We start from the raw sequence: 19249 nt of genomic DNA, 5'->3' as shown, positions 1-19249 counted from the left end.
GAAATAATTGCAGTGATTTTCAAGACCGTTGTCATGGCAACACAGAGGTTGATGCATGTTGACAGAATCTGTTGCAGGGCGACCGAGAGACTGAAAATGAGAGATAAGAGGTGGGAGGAGAAGTGATGCATGTGTGTGTGTCTACGTGTGCGCGCATATATGTCTGTGTGTGTGTCTGTGTGTGTGTGTGTGTGTGTGTGTGTGTGTGTGTGTGTGTGTGTGTGTGTGTGTGTGTGTGTGTGTGTGTGTGTGTGTGTGTGTGTGTGTGTGTGTGTCGATGATGGTGACCGTTGGGGGTGGTTTCATGAGCTTCAATCCATATGATGAATGGAGATGAGCAGTATGGGACATCTCGGCCCCGATAAAACGAGGCCCAGGATCAGAATTTGAACAGTTATGAGTGTATTGTGCACGGAGGAGAGAGGGAGGAAACTGGGGGTGCTATTTCAGTCCGGGCGTTGTCATGGAAACTGCAGCTTCACTACAAATGGAGACATCCAGCACACATGGATCGTCAAACAAGTGGCGTGCGTAGGGCCCAGCGTGAAGCTACGCCATGGCTGTGCGACACGGTGCCATCGCAGTCAAAACCCACCCGCACCCACCAACGGCGGCCTCCCCCCACCCCCCTAGTCAGATAACAGTGGCGTCTTCTTCATCACAGAGACTGAATATCAATGGGAGGGTAGCTTTTAGGGGAGTGAGCGAGCGTTGGAGGAGGGAAACAAGCGCTTGGAGTCAGGAGGCTAAGTGACAGGCAATGGTGTCCATTCAGGCAGTGAGTCACAGCCACTCGCTCTCCGTCTTTTAATTAACAGTCCTTTCCACACTTCCTTCCCTTCCCTCGTTTCCTCGCCTCTTGTCTCTTCTTCTGTCTACCCCTTTACTCTCTGTCTGTCTCCCATCCTCACCCTCTCTGCCTGCCTCTCTCTCTCTCTCTCTCTCTCTCTCTCTCTCTCTCCGCGCTCTGAAGGACGGAGGTATTCCCACATTTCTCCGTTGCTATGGCAACACCGCAGCGAGAACAGGAAAGAGAGGACGCAGGGAGGAGGAGGAGGAGATGGAGGAGGGGAGGATGGAGACGTGGTGGTGTAGGGGAGATGGGGGTAAGAAGGGAGAGGGGGGAGGGGTGTGGAAGCGGCCTGAGATGAGGGGATGTGTGAACAATGCTAATGCTAAGGGTAGCAGCGGCGACGACAGAGCAGCCAAGTGTTGGTGAATTCCCCTCTCGTCGCATCAGGCTGGGCGCAGACTCGCATGTCACATCCGCATTTGCATAATTGCCAGTGGGAATCTTTCTGCTTTGAATGTTGACATTGAAATCTCCCACAAAATGATACCCAAGATCCGTGTCCGCTTAGCCATTTGGCCCTTTTAGTTTTTCCCTGTGACATTGACCAACACTGCAGAGCTTGCATCTAATTTCATCGTTTGGGACTGAAGGGGGAAACAGACTGCTGTTGAGCTGTGTGCTTATCTTCCAATGATTCAATCAGTGCTAACCTATGCAGGTCAAATGACCCACTAGACAAGGAGATGTATCTATGTTGAATACGAACAGAAGCCATGGGAAGAGCTATTTCATATCGATGTCATCATCCCGTTCAATCAGGATCGCAATCTCATTATCTTCACGTATATATCACAAGGCGTTCGCACAAAGCAGAGTTGCATCAATTTCCCAACATGTTAAGATATGTAGCGCGCCGTACAGAGGCCTCCAGAGGAAACTAACACCCACATCCTCCTCTCTCCTCGCTTACACGTGTTTGTCTCATTTGACATGTAGTACAAAACTCACCAGATACGAATCAGCCCAGGCTGAAATTATTATTCCTTCATACATCCCACTATACACATATGAATGCATAAGCTCCCCGGTACTTGGAGTATTATCTGCTGCATGTCAACTGTCTCGCTGTCCTCTCCTCTGCCAATCAATAACTCATCTCTTGACGTCAATATTGTTATCCCCCATGGGACAAAAATGTCCTTCTTTAGGACAAAAGGAGAATAAGCAAGATGGAGGAAGGGGATAAGAGAAATAGGAAGCTGAGTAGTTTTTACTTCCATATGTCATTGCCTGGAATTTTCATGACTTTCCATTTTCTTCTTCGATGTCCTTTAAAATATCTAATGCGCTTGTCACGTGGGTAAAGAACAAAGCCGAAACAATGTTGATGGACAGTGACAGGGCACTTTTTTTGACATGTGGTCACATATACTGTAATAACTGTCCATCTTTTTACTTTTCTATAAGCATCAACTTGTGAATTCGGCACTTATGTAGTTTTTAAAAAGCATTAAGGAGATGTTGGTAGGTTGTTAGAGAAAAATGAATCGCATCTCTTGTCTGTCACTAAATGTGTAGCTAGAGCCAGCAGCTGGTTAGCTTAGCTTAGCATTAAAACTGGAAACAGGAAAAAATAGTGACTCTTTTATGAAGTAAAAAACCAGCAACTCTAAAGCTCAGAAAACCAACGTCTATAATGTACAAAACTAAAACGTTAAAACAACAGTTTGTGTTTCTTAAGGGGCAGTTTTGTGTCGTAACTGAATTACACAAGGCCCCAGTTTTGCAGACCAACAATTGTTGCCTGCAATTATCACCAAGTCAAATCCGCAGACCTGAACCTTGAAAAAATCCCGCAGGCTACACTTTAAAATACGCCTTGCTTTTATGCTGGGTTCTGCTTTCTTAAATCAAACATTCAGACAAGGAAAAACCTCTTCACTGGCTGCACTCAATGCCGGGCTGGCAAGCACCTTTCACGCAATCAGTGCATTAGCTGATTTCAATGTTAAAAATAGCCTACTGAACAATCCTTCTCATCTCAGATTCCTCCCAAAAAACAGTCACATATTTTGTTCTCACTCTGCTGCAATCGCGCATTTTGTTTATTTTCACTTGTAACCCTAATTTATGCAACTGTGTTTTTAACCTGTAACGCAACAGGTAGTCGGTTGAGACCAGCAGAGATGTGACATATCCCTTTGTTGTTGTAAAGCTGACACAATTGAGATACATATTTTGATTAGGTGGTGCAGGTAATTTCAGTTCCAGTTTTTAGCTAAGCTCATCTGCTGCTGGCTGTAGCTTCATATTCATAAATGTGTTCAATGATCTAAATCTCAGCAAGAGAGCAAAAAACATCCCAAAATGACAATTCATTTAACAATTAGAGCCCAAGCTGACAAAATGAATATTACTGAAGCATCAAACGGGTAAGTAAAAGTCACTATAAAATTCAGAGTGCAATAAAAAGTAAAAACCCCATTACTACACACACAACATTAACCAACCGCGGCATAAACATTACCCTATCTGCAGTTATGGTAAATCAATACTCAAGTAAGTGTAGTAATCTAATAAGGACATCAGCACAGTGACGGAAAATTGTGTTTGTGTGTGGGCGTGAATACACTGGGGAACACTTTGCTGCATACAGTACATTCCTCTAGTAATTACACAGGAAGTTGCTGTTTATAATATGCTGGAGACAGAATATTGATGGGAAAGTCATTTCTTAAAATATCATCTTGTACTTTGAGCCTACAATGAAACAAGTTATATTTCGTGTGAGATATTCATGTCCTTTCTTGTAGCTTGTAATTAGATTAAGGCCCATTAGTAAGTAGTTAGTTGTAGAGTGTTTGGACATCACTAGAGATATTTTGGTTTCTGACAAATTAGTTTGCAAAAATTCAGATAATTTCCCCGAAATGTGATGTCTTTTTAACATGTTAAGTTAAGGGGAGGAATGTATTCCCGTGTATTATCAACATGCACATTAAATACCAACTTCTGAGTTTACAGTATACAGTGCTACACATCAGACAAATCTATGTAAGCCCATACACAACGCAGCTCCATTTCACGTCCACTTCAGCAGCGTTTAGTGGAAAGAGAAGCAAACATAGGGTGACATGTCTTGTTGGTCAGGTTGAGTGTTTTATCCCCAGAAGAGGTGAAGAACTGTCTGAGGTTACAAGTGCTGCTGAGTGCTTGCAAAGTAAACACATGCCTATACCGATAAAGCTTCCCGTTTTTGAATCCTCCCTCTCTCTGGATTATTAATTGAGATCTTTGGGTGAGCAAGAAAACAATATTCCCAAGGATCCGCTGCATGCCTCTGAATCTGAAAACTGGGAAAAGAGAAGGAATCTAAAAATAGAGCGAAACAAAAGCAAAACATGTTCAGTACAGTATGAGAAAGCCCTCCGAGAACATCAGAAGGAAGCTCATAATTCACCAACATAGTTTTGTGTAATAACAGTCAAAGACTGAATTTTTAAACAAAGAGCAGACTTTAAATCAAAAGGCTCCTCATTTCCCTTTTATCCATCTACACAAAGTAGGTCCAACTGGGTCACTGTCGTCTTTTTCTCACACTTTCCATAATACTTCTCAGACTAAGCTAAGCTAATAGTACTGTATAGTTCAACCTTATATAAACAATGCCTAAATAGGCCACAGAATTTCTGTTTTTTAACATGACTGCAGCCCACGCGATTGCATTTAACACACCACGCTGATTTTAAACACATGTGTTTTTTTGCTGCAGCCTTTTAAAGCGTGAAGAAATAAAAGGCTGTCACATTTTCATGGCTTCTCGATCAGCAGAGATGCAGCCCACAGACTCTGACACTTCTGCTTCACCGTGGAGTTTATGTTGTGTCAGGTTCCCTACAGACTCTGCAGTCTGTCTGTGGGCCAGGGGAGCTGGGGAATCCCTGGAGAAACACACAGCTGGGAGGTTATTGAATTTGAAGGAAAAAGACAGCATAGGGAAAAGGAGAGGATAGTGCTGGCACAGTGGATTTCGAGAAAATGACTGCACCATAAGCGAGCAAAGGGATTGGCAGATGCCTTGTTGCATTTTACAAACAGAAATCCGGGATTTCAAACAGTTTCCTCTGTTCTTTTTAATACACAAGGAATTACAACGGGGGAGTTGGTCTAGATAAACACACCTCATGTGTTTGCTTTATGCTGCAGGGGAATTTTCACTTCCACTTTTTTTTCAATTCAAAACTACCATTCTCCATCACATAACATTCATGCCTATCACCTAATGCTCTAAACCTATTTACATTTGAGCATTTCTCTTTCATCTTCAGTGCATATTAATGTATTCTTTATGCTGCACACACACTCCTTGCTCACTTCACACCCCGCCATTTCACATAACCTCGTGCAAACATGCAGTATAAAAGATGATGTGTTTGCTCGCTATGACCACAAGTTGAGAAACAACAAATAAAACTGCATAAGACAGATATTAATAATCGGCTCTAAAATGAGTCCCCCCAAGGTGTTGCAGAACATTTGGTTTCATGTCAATCCTCTGCTTTGTGTTACAGTCTTAAGAAAATACTACAATGAAACCGTTATACACTGCAGCTGTATTCTCTACTGCTATTTCAGCATACAGGCATTTAACATTTTTTTCAGAGAAGTCTCATGGGGACTGAGCTCTCTGGAGACCAGAGTGCAAGCCAAGTACAATTACATTCAAGAAAATGACTTTACATAGTGCCCCCTAAGACACTGCAAATACAATCTCTGCCTTAAGGCCCAACTTTTTATCTAAACATATCATTCAAATTCACTGTCATGCTTCGTGGCTGATGCGTTTGTTGTTACACGAATCCCCTGAGGGTGCTGTTTCGTAACGCGGGTTAGACTAGTACTGCGCAGTGGACATCTGTGATGTGTCTATACTGTTAGTCCTAACCTTGGGGTCCACAATAAGTTCAACAATATCAAATCTGGAAAAAGCAGACAAACTGAAGAAGAGAATACAGAACACAGCGAAGCAAAGCTTAATTCAGTCGACCGCTTCAAGATAAGAACTAGTGATAATGATGTGTTAATGAAGCTCTGCACATTCATAGCCTTCATAAAAAATAGTAAGTGCACTTCGTATTGAGAAGTGAGCAACGTAACCCAAATACACTGAATTGCTTTTACACTTGCATTGTTTGGGAGATGTCTCACTTTTCACTAAAATGATCTAATTTGTTTTTGTTTACTTATTTGTCAGATTTGCAAACTTGACGCATATGCTAATCATTCAAATTGGCAGTGCGGGTTTATGTACAGTTACGCTAATGTAACATGATGGACCGCTTGATTTATTAAGGCAGTTGCCATGCTGCAGTGATTACAGGGTGTAATAGTGTTGTGTTGAATGGCTGTACTTCTACAACCAGCCCTCATAATCAATTAGTCAATCATAAGTTATTGAGCATGATCAGATGTTATTACTGTATTCCTAGAAAAAATATGAGCCTCCGACAATATAATACATATTTGTATCATTATTTAATGCTTTCATTTATCTGTGAACTTTAATAGTTTGTAAGCTGCTAGCAATTGTTATAATTCTATATAGCTGCATTTGCTGTAATCCCATAACATTTGCATGGACAATTATATAACCATTTACCAGCTGTTATATTATAATTGTGCACATAGTAGGGGCACAAGAGACCATTGTGTCCAACTATGTTTTTTTAAACCAGCATTAAATTAAAGAAGTGAAGTAATAAGGACCTTTTTTTCCATTTTTTTAAATAAAATTTCACGCAATAACTTATTTGAAACCTCCTTTTGTTAAACTTGTTAGCTCATATCTCATTTAGTTAGTTCTGGTGCCTCGTAATTTGAAATGACATCAAAGAATGAAAGGGGCACATGTTTATAATAGCAGAGTAGCTTCTTACAAAGGGCGTAGAATTGAATTCACAAAAGTGGCAAAGGGGGAAATAAAATACCTCTCAGTCATTGTATGACAGTCATTGAAGAGCAAGAGAAGCACATGTTGAAAGAAGAAATACACTCTTCTGCCACAAGTTATACCTGGATGAATGCGTGAAAAAAATTACATTTAATGACAATACTTTAAGACCCAAATTGATAATACCACATACTGGAGATACAACCAACAATTGGAAAATGAAAGAGGAAAAAACAAACACAAAATGACATACTTTATCGTTATTCTGTATTAAAGAAATCTATTTTTTTCTAGAACATAGTTCTTTCTCTCTTTTAAAAAAGCGTTTAAAACAGACCCAGGTCATTTTTCATTTATTTTTTTTAACATTGTTTATCAAACAGAACAGCTTACCTTTAAAGGACCAAAAGGTCAGTCCATTTTCTTGTCCTGCAATTTGGTGTCTCAGATATGATAATCCTTTTCAATAAGGAGCTTTGCTTCCAACAAACCAAGAAATGTCATGAGGCCTGAAGCTTCCATTGTAAGCAAAGAATGGAGCCGAGGATACACATATGCCAATACTCCATCTGTAGCCAAACTGAATCAAATCACCGCTATACAGGCCTACAAAATACAGTGAGGTACAGTTGCCCAATATGCACATATTCAGAATCCAATTTGAAGCTTGTGTGTCAAACATTTGTTAACATTCCTGCTGTAGAATGAGCCTGCTTTTCAATCGCATCAGTATGTACAATGGCAGCCACTATACTAAGATGAAACAAAGCCATTCTGCATTTCCTCCAAATGTTAATAATAATGATGATAATTGTGCAGATTGCGAATGTCCAGAGGTACGAAAGGAACATTTCTGTGCTGATAAGGTGAGTCACCATCTCAATAAAACACTGCTACAGTAGCGTCAGGTAAGAAGATTTGTTCCATGGTTAACTTGTGGGAAAGCACCCTCGCACACAAGGAGGTATCTCGTATGCTCTTTGAAATCTGACAGCAGAGCCACCAAACGTAGCACATCAAGGGAGCGGCCCATATGTTGTGTCTTTAGCCTTCATTTATAATCCATTTGTGTCTCTGTGGGGCTACAGTTGAACCCTGCCCACCAGATCTGTCGGTGGGACGCAACACATTGACTTTTACTATGCTTTTGAATGAGATTCAAGCAAAAATAGAAATTGTAGAATATACATGTCTGCAATTTAGATAACATGACTTATTTCAACCAGCTTGCATTTCATATTATAGGTATAACTAGACATCATTTTTAAAAGTTGGCTTGAATGCTTGGCATTAAAACAGGATGAACGTGATGTGCATTGATGCAGAAGATGTTCCTTTCATGGATTAACCTCTGTGCATTCTGGGTGGATTTTTTGTGATACCATCACATTATCATCAGTATTATAACAGTTCCTCAGTGTTCCTCTTACTCAATAAGTGTGGGCTCAATGCTGATAAGAAATACCATCATAACTCACATAAAACAGCTTGCAGTATATATATACTATACAGTATATATAAATATATGCAGGTCTGAGGGAGGGCTGCAAATGAAACAAGCAGCACTATCACACACAGAGCTGAATTACAGTCCAAAACCTTGTCGATGTGATTGTTGATAATACTATCTCAGGTACATTAATCTGGAATAACATGTCCAGTTTGTGCTCAATTGCAACAAACATTTTAGATTTCTGCTTGATAAATATCAAAAATTATCTATTTAATGGCCTTCTTTCCTTAAATGTTCTTTCAATTTCCAAACTAACATGAAAGACTCACTATGGGAGAAGCATACTGAGGTCTAATTCCAGACAAACGAGCCTACATCAAGAATAAGTCATCATATAGTTCTGTTAAAAACACTCATTTTGAAAAACCAGTAACGTCTATAGGCGAGTGACTAAGAGCCTGTCTGAACGTGTTAATCATTACTATCATCTATCATTACCAGGATGACTCATGGCTAAACCACAAACCATACATTCAATCCAGGTTTAGCACAAAAGGCCTGCATAATGTCTCGCTCTTTCCTCATGTGGTTGCCATATCGACTCGCCACGACCCAATATATGATTGATTTATTTCACACGTAATGATACATGGCTAGACAACTGTACACATTATATCAAACTAACAAAAATAAAGAAATACATAGTTGAAACGCAAGAAGCGTAAATGGCATTTAACATATGAAAGTTACACTGTAAAAATGTGGATCTTACAATTGTCATACAACCAGACATTATTATTATTAATATACTGTACATTTCCATTCATTCCAATCATCATAAGATGGATGTTTAATCCCTTCTTGAATGCTGCTGTAGATAGATGTCTAATAATCATCCTAATCTTATGACAGCATTTTATGGCATGATTATGGTAACCATGAGCAAGGAGGTCATATCAAATTCCTGTCTAAAAGCAAATATCTGGCTACTGATCTGGTTCAAATAACACATCGTCAACACTTTATTTTACCCAACAGATCTTCGCAAATACCTTTCTCTGTTTTTTTATGGAACATTGTTTTAACCATTATTTGATGCTGGCATTTAAGTATCAGAATTGTCAATTCAAATACCAAGTAGCTGGCTTTTACAAAATACATAATACACTCTCAGAACACAAAAGTTTGTAATGATTATTACTGAAGCAACAGAAAAAGTTTGTCAAACAGATATCTGCAATTACTGTTCTACAACCTAAATGGACTTTATGTCACAAAGCCAATTCAAAGATTCACAATGAGTGTTGCAATTGAGCCCTTATGTTTCTGAGAAGTAGCCAAACTTAAAACATGTATCATAACCAACCTTCACTATCACCGCCCCTGATTATCCACAAAGAAACAAACTATACCAGCTTATACATCCACCCCAAAATATCTCTGCATCGGAGTTTGCAATGATACATATTTAAATGAAAATATATTTATATAATTTGTGGATTTTTCACAGTAGTTTGTACTGCACTGTACCTTTTTGTCCATCTATTTATGCCTACATAATTGTCACCTTGAGGGAGTCTATTGAGTCACTTGAGAGAGAGTGTGGTTTGTGTTTAATGTGGAAGAAAAATGTCTCTTGGATTTTGTTCTGTAATATCTCCGATCTTCAGTGTGGCAAGTGCTGTGAATGTCTTTCATCTCTGCTGGCCTTCAACGATTTTGGGACTGATTTCTCTGAAAGGCTAGTTTTTCCCTATTTGAGAACACAGCTTGTAGAAACTGCAAAAAACATTTGCTTTGGCACAGATTTACATTGTAGCAATGTCCATTCCTTGATCTCCATGGCCATGATCGTTACCACAAACACAAGTGGCCCATTGTGGTAATCCTTGGCTCAGTAGACTGTCACGGATAAGTCTATGTGTTGGTGTATTGCCGTGTCAGTCTATCCTTTCTCCTGGTGTAATGTCAATGCACTCTAGTGTCTAATCATCCCGCGCAATAAACCCAACATCAATCCCCTCTCTGTCTCCCAGTCTTGCTCACTCTCTCTCTAAACTCTCGCTTTTGTTTTTAGATCTGAGTCTCTTGGACATTTTCCTTCGAGTTCCCCTTGAAGAGAAGAGGCTCCATTTGGGGATTCTGGTTTTGGCCCATGAAACCCTTGATCGATCCATGTAAGCCCATGGTAGGCATGGGGAGAGACATCGGCATCGGTGGGGACATAGAACAAGGGTTGATGTTGTTGCCATTTCCTGATGAGGTGAGCATATTAGCTGTAGAGATTGGGACTGAGGTACAGGAGATGGGGATATCATGCATTTGTTGGTTCTTGCTATTGATCATCATTCCTTGTCCCATCCCGTCGGAGCCAATGCTGAGACCCATCACGTTGTTGTTGAAATGATGGGTTTTGTAGTAATGGTTGAGAGTATCTGAACGGCCAATGTTGGGGAGGTTGACTATTTCCGGATGATGTCTCCTCAGGGTTCCTTCTCCACTGCCGGAATTCATCGTTGAACCCCCTGAGATGCCGCTCCCGGCCCCAGCTCCGATCTCATCTTCTACATTGACAATCTCGATGGCTCTGGCGGGGCCATGGTGCTTGTGTAGCTGGTGCTGCTTCCGGAGCTTGTAGAAGACCACCAACATTACAGCTGCCATAAAGGTAATGGCGACAAAACAACCAATGATGATCTTAGTTGTTTTCATTACGTCATCCAAGCCTGGAATATTAGTCACATCCATAATGGACACAGTCACAGTATTATCAGTACCTCTGTTGGCTCGTGGGGACAGTGAGGAAAGAGAGGAGAGAGAAGGCGGTATAGTGATGCCTGGTCGGCTCTCTGACACCCCTCCCCGGCCCGTAGGATTAGAGAATTCTATGAAGGTCATATTCACATCCTGTCTTGCCGAGTTCTCCTCATTCACGTTCACTGTATCTACTGTTTCCACGGTGACAGTTGTGAAATAGCTGTAGGCGTTGCTTGGGTCCGAAGCAGACACATTGAGCACAGCGGTTGCAGTGGTATTTCCGGCGGAGTTGGTCACCATGCAAGTATACTGCCCAGTATCTTGCACGGTCACGTTTGTGAAGTTCAGTGTTCCGTCATGAAGCACTGAGATCCTAACTCGGTACGATCCGTGGGTCATCAGGGTGCCATTTGGAGTGAACCAATTCACAGAGGTCATCGAGGTTCCTGTACGACATTTCAGCTCAGCGGCCATGCCCTCTGTGACATTAAGATCAGTGGGTGGCTCAACAATCACTGGGGCATAGCAGGTGAAGTGGCTCTGGTCTAGCTCCCCAATGTATTTGCCTTTTATACCTGGGGGAGCATGGCATCGAGCACAACATGTGGTGTTGCTGGGAACAGTTTCTTTCAGCCACCAGCTGAGCCACAAAACATCGCAGTTGCACACCCAAGGGTTGTGGTTAAGATGTACCCTCTCCAACTGGTGCAAAGGGGTGAAGAGGTCATGGGGCAGGGAATGTAGGGAATTGTGGGAAAGGTTGAGCTCCTCCAAGTTTTTGAGGTCATCAAAAGCATTGCGTTCAATGACTGACACTCTGGAGTGCATTAGCCACAGCTTGCGAAGTGACACTAGGCCCTGGAAGGATCCAGGCCTGACTATCCCTAGCTGGTTCCCCGACAGTTCCAACTCCTCTAGTCGCACTAGCGGGGTGAGGTTAGGGATATCCTTCAAGCCGCACATGCCAAGATTCAAGAAGCGCAAGTTGACCAGACCTTCGAAGGCCGCCTCCGAGATGAAATCCAGTTTCCTGAGTTCCCCTAGATCGAGACGGCGTAAAGAGGGAACACGGTGAAAGGCAAATGCCGGCAGTGTCTCGATGGGGTTGTTCCGTAGCCATAATTCCCTTAGTTTGCTGAGGTACTCAAAGGCTTGAGACGGTACCACTGTGAGACGGTTGTCAAAAAGCTCCAGCGTGTTGAGGTTGGGAAGGCCATTGAAAGCTCCCACCTCAATCTGCCGGATGTGGTTCTTCGAAAGCTGGAGGATTTCCAGATGCCGCAGGTGCTTAAATGTGTCAGACTTGATCACCTGGTGTGAAAACAGAAAACATGGAGGCATGTTGAAACAACATTAGAATTACTTCTGTCAACATATTTGTATCCAGTCAGAATGTATGCTGTGTTTGTAGAAGCCGTATTTACCTGAATAGTGTTCTCTTGTAGATTGAGGTATCTTGTGTTCTCTGAAATACTGTCCGGGACTTGTTCTAAACTCTTCCTTGTACAGATGACACGGCTCGCCTGATTGGAGCACGTACAAGGGTTGGGGCAGGGGGGTGCTGCCTCTGTCAGCTGTGGTCCATGGTTGTGAAACCACAACAAAATCTGGACCAACCAGAGGAGGGGGGAAGGGGAACAGGGGCTGGTCACCATGACAACACGCATGGCAACTGAGTCATGACCCGCCCCTATTGCTATGATGTTGACAAGTCACCTCCAAACAGGGGACCTTAAGTGCTTGTCTTTATGTTCATATCTTAAGCTCTTATTCTGTTGTTTGTTATTTCTCTCCTTCAAGCAGTCACTTAAAAATAGGGAGAGGGAAAATTGTTATGATATACATTTAAGACTGTTTATCATTGATAGACTCTTATTTTACTTTGCTCATACTTCTTTGAATATCAAACACCTTTTTCTGTTCAACAGGTCATTGTAGGGAATACTGTATCTTTTGTTCCCATGACAATTTTTAGAATAGAAAGTCAATTTTGGGCAGGGTATGCTCTTCAAAGTGTTGTCTCCGGGGAGGCCGTTGTTTCTCACTGTAGGGGGAATAGAAAAAGAAGAGAAAGAGAAAAGAGGTTAAGTAAGTGCACATTGCAGTAGCTTTAAGACATCAGCAGCGTAGCATATACATTCATGTATTCCCGGAACTGGATTTAAATCTTGAAATATTCAAATGTCCAGTCGCCAGAGTGTATGACAAGCTGGTTCAGGATTTTTTTTTGTAAAGAGGTGGCACTCAAATGATGGCCTGTAGACTAACTGGTGAGTCAGCTGCCATTTTCTTCATAGGTTGAACTTGACATCTGGGTCATGGTCTGAAATGGCCACAAATCTCTAAAACCACAAGCTGGGTTAGGACCCCAGTCACATAGTCTACTTGGTATCCTTTGATTTATACAGACAGAAATAGAAATCTCACATTTAAAAGAATGCCAAGTTGTTGAACGCAATCACCACTGCTTTCAATATTCATCTAGACCTAAGGTTAATGCAGACATTGGTGCAATCCATCATGAGGCAGCAGCAGTAATTAAGCAATTAGAAGAAATGATTATTGACTCCTGAAATGTTACCGCAATGCACATGCTGTGTACAATAAGCATGCGCAATAAGACAAGATCCCTAGCCACCAAAGTTAATGAACCAGTCAAGAAAATGACAACTATATTGTGAACAAAGGAAAAAAAGATGGTACAAAACACTTTCAAGGGCTTTTGTAATACAGAAATGTGTATCTGTGTATCTTTCGTTAAGAGGGTTGCACACAGAAATGGCCGCAAGCATCAGCAGCAGACTCACTAAATTTAGAAAAGGTTGCACTGTTTCACTTTAAATGATTAGAACAGAAAGAAAGTGTTCATTGTTTTCTCGGGCACGCTATGTTCGACACCATGACTATCGCAGTCACAAGCCTATGCAGTCGTTGGAAAACAAATAAAAAGATCTCTGTCAATGTCACTCACATGACCGCTATGTTACCACGACTGAAATTTCCTTTAGATAAATCTCGGATGCATTTTCCAAATATGTTTACTCTTTAATAAACAGGTTATTTTTTAAGGCTCCATGGCAGTCCTTAGCATCTCCTCTCCTATGCAGCGACGATGCATGCGCTCCTAGAAACACGGTTGCTGTGGCAACCTGCTCACTCACCATCTTGTGTTTTTACTGTCCAGTGCCCTATTCCACATTACTGTGTTTAGCAGAGCCTGATAAACATGAGAACTGATCAGCAGCACCTCTGTGATCTAATTCTACTTATATTTGACTCAAAGCTTAAGGTTAATTCCCTTCACAGCGTTTGCTGTTACACAACACGTACGTCTTTTACTAAGATACCTTTATCTTGAGGAATGAAAACTGAATATGTTAAAAAATGTACATTCACGTAAGTGCAGGGTGACCCAAGTTAGCAATGTGTTTAACCTTGGCCTTCAATATCACAACAGAGGGAGGCGATTCCCCATGAATCTTAATATCTACAAGGTCTGAGGATTAGGTCAACATCAGTCTTTATTAAAAAAAATAGCTCTGAGAACTCCTAAAGCAGCTATTAAGAAAGCTCATAAGGGAATGCATGCTAAAAATAGACCTTTTTTCACATCCCACAGAGTCTCTTTCTCTTCAACACACAAATATTATACACACATCCATCGTCCACCCTTCTAACTGTAAATGCCACAGAGGAACAACAAGACATTAACCATTAGGAATAAGAAAATGTAGATTTCTGAATATTAATGCAAAACGTAAATGTTATTGTACACAGCCCATTTGCAGCACTCCTCATTATGGCCTTCCTTTCATTGCGTCCTCCCTTGAAGAGTCTCCTTCTCATCCCCATCCAGCAGGTAATTATGCATTTCAACAATTTGACTGTGTTGAAAATAAAATCTATCTCCCAGACCGCAGTATTGTACGTTATCTCGAATGGTGGTTTGATACTTACAATGTTTAGCTCAACAGAAAATGATTCATAGAAGCATCAAAACACAACACCATTCCCCTGTCGCATAACTGAGGATACCAGTGCTTTCAAAACAATGTTTTCATACACTGGAGCATCATTATGTTCAATAGAGCTTTTTGTTTTCAGGTTTTCTTTTGGATGGGGCTGTCTTAAAGATATTTGCAGGTGCATATGATTTCAAAATGGCAATATTATAATTAATCCTGACACTGCCGTAGTTTTTAGAATGTACAAATTGAGGTAATGGAGAAGTTTGTTTCTAAAGTATTTAAATTAACAACATGAGAATTCAGCAAAATATATATTGTGATATTGCTAACAACAGATTGTATTATTTATCACACACTTTTATGTATTGTGCAGTTGTATGTAGTGTATATTTGTTGTTCTGTGGGTGTTTGCCATGTACCTGCAGGGACAAAATATCTAAATGAGGTCCCATCTCTGTAATGGCTTGAAATTCTGAGCTGTCCCTGCAAAAAACAACAATACATTCTGAATAAATAAATGAAAATACAAACTTGTTTCCTCCATATGCTAAGGAGAAAAATAAATTTCCCATTAGACAAAAGCCTTTGGTAGTTGTCAAGAATAAGTTTATGTATTTTCTCAAGTAAAAACACTATCAAAGGATTTGAGCTACACTTTTTCTCTGAATTATGTGGCAAAATCCACTGGGGAGAGTCAGTGAAAAACAACCAATGTAAAACACCTCACAGGAAAACAAAATCTAATGGATGGAGAGACCTTGAGTCTGACAGCCTGTTGCCTTGACCTCCCATCTTCAAGTTCTCCACAAGAACAACATCTCACACTGATGATGATCTTTATTTTTAGATTGTTGCACCTTGACTCATCCGAGGGCCAATTCCTTTGCCAGCGGCCTTCATCCTTCATCCTTGCTGCAAAATGTGTTTTCCCTAGTATTATGACAAGGGTTAGATTTTGGTCATTGTATTTTTATTTTTTTCCAACCAATTTCACTTAATAAGGTATTTCTCTTTCTTGATCTTAGCCGTTTTTCCATGTCAAGAGCAGATTGCAACCATGTAGATATTGATTATTCGATCAGGCCTGAGAAAGCGCTCAGTCGTGAAAAGACAAATTAGCTGCAAGCTGCTGACCAATTGCTACAAACCAATCACATCATCGTAAGCGCCTGATTGTATCAATGCCTCGCTTTCTACAACTAGAGTCATTAAGCTTTATGAAGAGGCAAAAATATGGTGTTGTTTAATAAACACCTAGGCTGTGGGATGCTTCCTGTATGCCTACACAAGGCCCAATTAGACCTCATGTATTTACAGATGGTCGAGATGAACACAAAGCGACACAGGTGCAACAGGGCCAACATCATCTGCTGTAACTATGACAACACTAGATTGATTCAGGACGTGGGAATCCGGGAAGGATGAGACGCAATTCAAAGTCAGTATGGTAACAAACTGTGCTTTTAAAGAGAGGAAAATTGCAGGTTCATGCCAAATAATTTCGCAACTTTCAACTCACGGTGACAGTTATATTTCCCCATTTATCTGATATCAACTCGTGAAAAAAAAAGAAGAAAAAAAAAGCCCAAAGCCTGACCATTTCTCCTGCAGTCGCAACCTCTAATCTGCAATCTCTCCTCATCATATAGGGTCCAGCATAATATCTCCTACAATCTAACAGAATGGCCTTATTCATCTATGCAGCTGCACTCACTACGGCGCACCTTCTCGCGAACGCAATTGAAATTCTGAATAGGCCTAATTCTGCACATGCTGCATTACAAAATGGCTTGCATCCATTCTCTCTTCAGGGTAATGACAACATGACTGCACCCAAAAAAACAGTCCAACAATCATATTTCTTCTTTTAAATATGTGTACACATGCGAAACACAAAGGCTTAGCTATAAGAAAACATGTTATTCCAATTCATTCGTAACCACGTCTTTTTTCCGTGCATGACATCGACTGTATCTTTTGCTGATATTAATTATTCACTTCAATCTGTGCAACCTTTACACGTCGTTGTCAAATGTTTTAGTCGTCTCGTGTCTGATTTCGGAAATCCGTGCAGATTAGGTAACATGCAATAATTACGCCGGCCATTTCAGTCCCTTCTACCTGTACAAGCAATATACACACGTACCTTAATGTTTCGGCGGCGTAAAGTCGATGTTTTCTCTCCCCTCGTCCCTTCTTCAGATCGCCAGTTTTCCAAACCTCGCTGCCTATCTCTCCTTTTCTCTTCCCTAAATTGATCCGCTTGTTTCCACGGCTGTGAGCTGGCTCTTGTTCTTGTAGGCTATTCCGCAGCGCCAACGCAACGCGGGGGGCTACAGTGATGGCAGGTTAAAGATGAACACAATCCACACACACACACATACACACACAAAAACGGGAGAAAGAAAAAAAAACCGCAGACTGAGATCAGATTAAGGGTCGTTGGAGAAAATTATGTTAGTATTATCACATTTCGGGTACGAGGTCTGGGACGAGTGCATCCATGCGCCTTATCATCCTTGGAGAGGAACGCAGGCAGCAAACGCGACGGCGCCCGGTGGGCAGAGCATTTTGCGTCCAGCATAAGCGGCTCTTTACGCACATTCCGTATGTCTCAGTCTGAATCCCACTAAGACATCATTAGAATAGATGAAGGACCACACGACTCATGGATGCACCGGTTTTCTTAACAGCATTTCAACTTACGTATAGCTCTTAATGTCTGGTTTGTTTCAGTCTTGAAATGTTGTTTTAGATCCCTGGTGCATCAAGAGCTTGTAATGACTATAGTCACATATTCATTAATATGACTCAGCAGCACTAAATGATCAGCTGGTTGAATTGAGGCAGTGTGTTTCTCCATATGCTGTGAAATATTGTGCATTTTTGCTCAGTTTTCAGTTTTTATATCTATGTAATGGACACCTGTTTACTGTTGAGCCAACAGGCTAAAATATCTGCAGTAAGAGACATTTCCACACCATTGAGCCTTAAAGAGTGGTGTAGGCCTATACTAATGTCCATATTCATAATAAATGTGCAGTGCCAGCACATGCATGTTAGAAAAGGCCAGCGAAGATTATATCCAGCAAACTAATGAGGTCTGTATTTTGCAATTTTTGCATACGAGTATGTGTTTGTTTTTTTCTTTCTCAGTGGTTGATTTAATGCTGTACATAAGGAATTCACTATTTCTTGCTCCAAGTGCCATGTAGAGAAAACACTGCAGCTATGTGGGGTTTGTACATTATAAAAAACACATACCTTTAGATATTTTTACAGCCTGAAAATGTAAGGAATTTAAAGCAGGCTGTTGAGTTTAGTAGTCCACAAATGGGCTGCGGCACATTTTAATTAATGAATTGTAAAGAAAGCCAGCAAGTTATTAGCCAATAAAGGAAGCTCTGTCCGTCTCTCTGTCTAAGTGGCTGCCTCATATTGATTTGTCTTGTGCATGTCCACATGTGTCAAGGGTATCTCTTTTATTTTCCACCTCCCCTTCGCAAAACATTTATTTAAGTTCAGAATTTGTACAAATTAAGAAAAGCATCCCTTATACTGGAGGTTTGAATCCACTATACCAAACACCGTTGTAGGTATAAATAAATACCAGTACATCTTTGCTCTGTCTCAGCTCACAGTTAAGGTCAAAGGACACAGAAGGCCAGTTATGCTTCAGAAAGACCCCCGAGATATATACACTCCCTCCCTCACCCTCACTCCCCCCCTCCCTCCCCGTGAATGCCGTAGTGAGCATTGTTCACGACCACTAGCTTTTGCTGAAAGCTGCACAGCAATGAGGTCTCTGTGCCTTTTGCCTCTCTCTTTCTCTTCCTCTCCCTTCCCCCTCCTCTGCCTCTCTCTCCCTCTATCTCGCTCCCTCTATTAAATTTCCAGTCACACAGTGGTGCAGAGGATATTCCTCCTTTCCCCTCTTTCTCCCTCTTCCCTTATTCCCCATCACTCATGCTGAAATCTTAGCCCACATACAGTCCCCGACCCCGGCTGCCTTTCAGAGCCTTCCTGCCACTCTCGCCGTCTCCCCTCTCTGTACATCTTTTTGCCTTCCAACCCCCGCGCCATTTAAAATGATTCCATGCCGCCCATGCCAAACCCACCCTGTGCCTTTACACCCCCCCCCCCTCTCTCTATTCACTCTATGTCCTCGCTGTGTCATTGCACATTGAATTTGATATTCCCCTTATGCATGTATAGTATGCCTGTGTGTGTCCAGGCACCCTTGAGCTTGCGTGTGCGTGTGTGTGTGTGTGTGTGTGTCAGAGAGAGACTGAGTAGAGGGAGGGAGAGGGACATGCATTTGTGCACAG

General features: G+C 41.4%; 1 protein-coding gene across 2 annotated transcripts; it reads right to left on the bottom strand.

Annotated features, from left to right (window-relative positions):
- Positions 1 to 8809: 8809 nt before the first annotated feature.
- lrrc4bb (leucine rich repeat containing 4Bb) lies at positions 8810 to 17675 on the bottom strand. 2 transcript variants are annotated; one of them, XM_063894044.1, is made up of 4 exons: positions 17628 to 17675; positions 17068 to 17254; positions 12378 to 12997; positions 8810 to 12264 (listed from the first exon to the last, which is right to left on the bottom strand). In XM_063894044.1, exons 3-4 carry the CDS (start codon positions 12618 to 12620, stop codon positions 10270 to 10272), a joined length of 2238 nt encoding a protein of 745 aa, XP_063750114.1. In that variant the 5' UTR covers positions 12621 to 12997; positions 17068 to 17254; positions 17628 to 17675; the 3' UTR covers positions 8810 to 10269. The 2 variants fall into 2 exon arrangements, with proteins under 2 accessions (XP_063750114.1, XP_063750115.1); XM_063894045.1 differs by lacking the exon at positions 17628 to 17675 and having other exon boundaries at positions 12378 to 12759; positions 12865 to 12997; positions 17068 to 17464.
- Positions 17676 to 19249: the final 1574 nt, after the last annotated feature.

The sequence above is a fragment of the Eleginops maclovinus genome, chromosome 10 (genome assembly GCF_036324505.1).
Source record: "Eleginops maclovinus isolate JMC-PN-2008 ecotype Puerto Natales chromosome 10, JC_Emac_rtc_rv5, whole genome shotgun sequence".
NCBI lineage: Eukaryota > Metazoa > Chordata > Actinopteri > Perciformes > Eleginopidae > Eleginops > Eleginops maclovinus.
Note: the sequence above shows the minus strand (reverse complement) of the source record. Positions and strands in the feature narration are given on the sequence as shown.